The 3,079-nt window shown below is 42.5% G+C and overlaps 1 protein-coding gene across 3 annotated transcripts in view; it reads right to left on the reverse strand.

The window, feature by feature from the left end:
* The window catches only part of Mreg (melanoregulin), an 81,952-nt gene that overhangs the window by 5,697 nt on the left and 73,176 nt on the right, over window positions 1-3,079 (reverse strand). For all 3 annotated transcript variants that reach the window (XM_050123806.1, XM_050123805.1, XM_050123807.1), the window contains exon 3: window positions 1,348-1,438. In XM_050123806.1, the coding sequence (XP_049979763.1) occupies window positions 1,348-1,438 (91 nt within the window). The remainder of the gene's footprint in view (window positions 1-1,347; window positions 1,439-3,079) is intronic.

Raw genomic sequence — 3,079 nt, forward strand, 5'->3', positions numbered from 1 at the left:
AAAAAAAAAAAAAAGAGAACTGGATAATTTAAGTTAGAAAATCTGGCTAGAAACAAGCCAAGCTAAAAGCAGGCATTTGTAAGTAGAAATAAGTCTCCTGAGTATGTATTTGAAAGCTGGATGGCAGGCCCTCAGAAGAGCAAGCAGTTTAAAAAAAAAAAATGCTGCTTCCCAGCTCTGTGTAAGCAGGAGGCTCTTTACTTAAAACTATCTTTGCAGGGCGGTGGTGGTCATGCCTTTAGTCCCAGCACTTGGGAGACAGAGGCAGGTAGATCTCTGAGTTCACGGCTAGCCTGGAAAACAGAGTGAGTTCCAGGACAGCTAGGGCTGTCTCAGAAAAAAAAAAAAAAAGAAAGAGAGAAAAACCTCTATTTTCATGTTTGTCCTTGCTGGTTCTTCCTTGTTCCCTTCTCCCTCTAGGAGGGAACTCATCCTGACCCTGACTGCTCACTGAACCTGCCACTGTACTGTTCTGGAATCCTGCACCTCTCCCCGGCCTGTAGTGACGTCACCTCCAGGTTGCTACACCTTAAAGCCCTGATCTCCTTCCTCATGGTAAAAATTATTTTCCTAAAGATAGAAAAGAATCAAAGGATGAGACCTGCTCAGGCTGACTTACCCTGCAAACTCCCAACCCACAGTAATACTGAATGGGTTAAGAGGGCAGAGTGCCCACCTTACCCCGCTATTCCCCAACTTAGCCAACCAGGGCTAGCAACCTGGTATCCCACCTCTGAAAATCTTTAATGCCACGGGTCAGGTTATTTCAAAGTAGAATGACCAAGGACTTCAAAGGTGATTGTTCATTTCTGAACACTAAAGCAACCTTATATGATGTGGGGATACAGTTATTCAACCGCAGCAAAATTAAGATTGACATTATTCAGTGTCTACCATAATGTCAAGTGTATTTCCCCAACCTTGTAACTTTTCTTCCTTTTGCTTCTTTTAGAATTTTCTGCTGTGTTTAACTATCTCTTACAAACACTATTTCTTTCAATTTGCCATATCCAGAAAGCTATTACTACTTGCTCAGTCAACCCCCGCTAATTCAACCAATAAATAATGACAAAGCAGTAAACGGTAACACCCACATGACCTCACTACTCTGTGTTATCTCAGACTTGGGGACAGATGAAGGAACATATGGCCAAGTAACATGAGCTGGGGAGAACAGAAATATTAAGGCTTACACTTGAGAGCATAAAAGCAAAGCTGAAGAACGAATCAGTAGAAGGCAGTTTAATAGTCATTAATAGCACTGGCCGACAGAAGCCACGGTGGAAGCGGTGAGAAGCAACCACGTGAGTAGTCATTCCACCATTTCACAGTCCCTTTCACACTCACCCAAGTCTTCGAGGATTCGCCTCCATCTGTTTCTCACTTCCCTGCGAATCTGTCGCAGCGTGTAGATATCATAGTTGAGTCTCTGCCACTCCTGCAGGAGATAAAAATCCACTTTCACTAACAACCTCTGGCCCAAAACCTCTGTCTCATTTCTGAGATGCATGTTGCTTAAACCTGTGGTTCTGCTCTTCACTAATCTGAAACACGATCCTAAAAGAAAAGGAGGCGTGGCTGAGACGGAGCTGACAAGAAAGAATGTCCTCTGCCGCCACCATTGAAGAATATGTCCCTTTCTGGGTGATATCATTTCATGGGTGACATGTTACTTAGACTCTCTGAGTATCAGTTTTCTCCATGCAGTGACCTGACCTGAAAAACGGAGTTAGCAATAGTCAAAGTTTCCACGTAAGACTACTGTCAAGACTTAAAGTATAAAATATTAGGACAAGGGTTGTCTCAACAAGTAAAGTTCTTGCCACACAAAAGTGAGGAGCAGAGTTCAGATCCTCAGCACCCAATGCCCAGTCGGTGTAGAGGTCTGTCTAGAACTCAGAGACAGAAATATGGGGTGGGGGGGTCCCTGAAAGCCAGCTGGATAGCTAGACGAGCCAAATTGGTTAGCTCTGGCTTCAACTGAGATACCCTGTACTATGAATGAGGTAGAGTGACTGAGGGAGACTGCTCATATCAGCACATATGCACATGCACACATACAACGCACCACACACACATGTACATACACACAACACACAGACATAAGAAAAAGATAAGTCAATGCCTGCCTACAATAAAGGCCTAATAAAATCCATATATTGGGGCAATTTATAGATGAAGAAACTAAGGCTCAAATAATTTACATGATGAATCTAACATATTCCAGGTAACAGAAATCAAAAGTGGTGTTTGAACCTAAGTTTTATTCTAAAGCTCATTAAAAAAAAAAAGTGAGACTCTACATCTCAGTGTGTTATTAGAATGATAAACAGACAGATCTAGGAACCCCAAGCACCCTGATTCCGAGCTGTGTTTCCCACACCGTATCTTAGCATCACTCTCTGGGCAGGGTAAATTGCTCAGGTACACAGGGAGTCGTTAAAAAGTTTCCATTCTTGAAAGTCCTCTACCAGCCTTCGGGTGATACTGGCATCAGATAGACAACATCATATAGATCCTAACACAGAAGCTGAATCGCAGGTCTCCAGGGCCTAAGCATTCTCTGAAGGCGTCCCAGGAATTTGCAATCATCTTACAGTGAACACCTTTTCCTTTCTCAGAAAAGACACCTGTCCTCACTCACGGCTTTAGAGAACATCATTTTAAATGTTGGATGGAATAACATAAGCTATTTAATATTTTGACTCCTGTAACTGAAAACGTTCCACGGATCCATTCATTCCCTACTAAACTCCCTTCAAAACACACTTGCCTTGCAGATTGCCTTCCGACTTGCATGCCTAGTTAAGAAAAATAGATTTGGGGGCTGGAGAGATGGCTCAGAGGTTAAGAGCGCTGACTGCTCTTCCAGAGGTCCTGAGTTCAATTCCCAGCAACCACATGGTGGCTCACAACCATCTGTAATGAGATCTGTTGCCCTCTTCTGGCCAACAAGCATACAGACAGAACACTGTATACATAATAAATAAATAAATCTTTTAAAAAAAAAAATAGATTTAGCTGCCATTCACACGCTCCAAAAGATACCACTTTGAAAAAGAAAAGCTAACAAAATAAA

The sequence above is a fragment of the Alexandromys fortis genome, unplaced genomic scaffold, assembly GCF_014885135.2.
Source record: "Alexandromys fortis isolate MF-2015 unplaced genomic scaffold, M_Fortis_MF-2015_v1.1 scaffold_220, whole genome shotgun sequence".
Classification (NCBI taxonomy): Eukaryota; Metazoa; Chordata; class Mammalia; order Rodentia; family Cricetidae; genus Alexandromys; species Alexandromys fortis.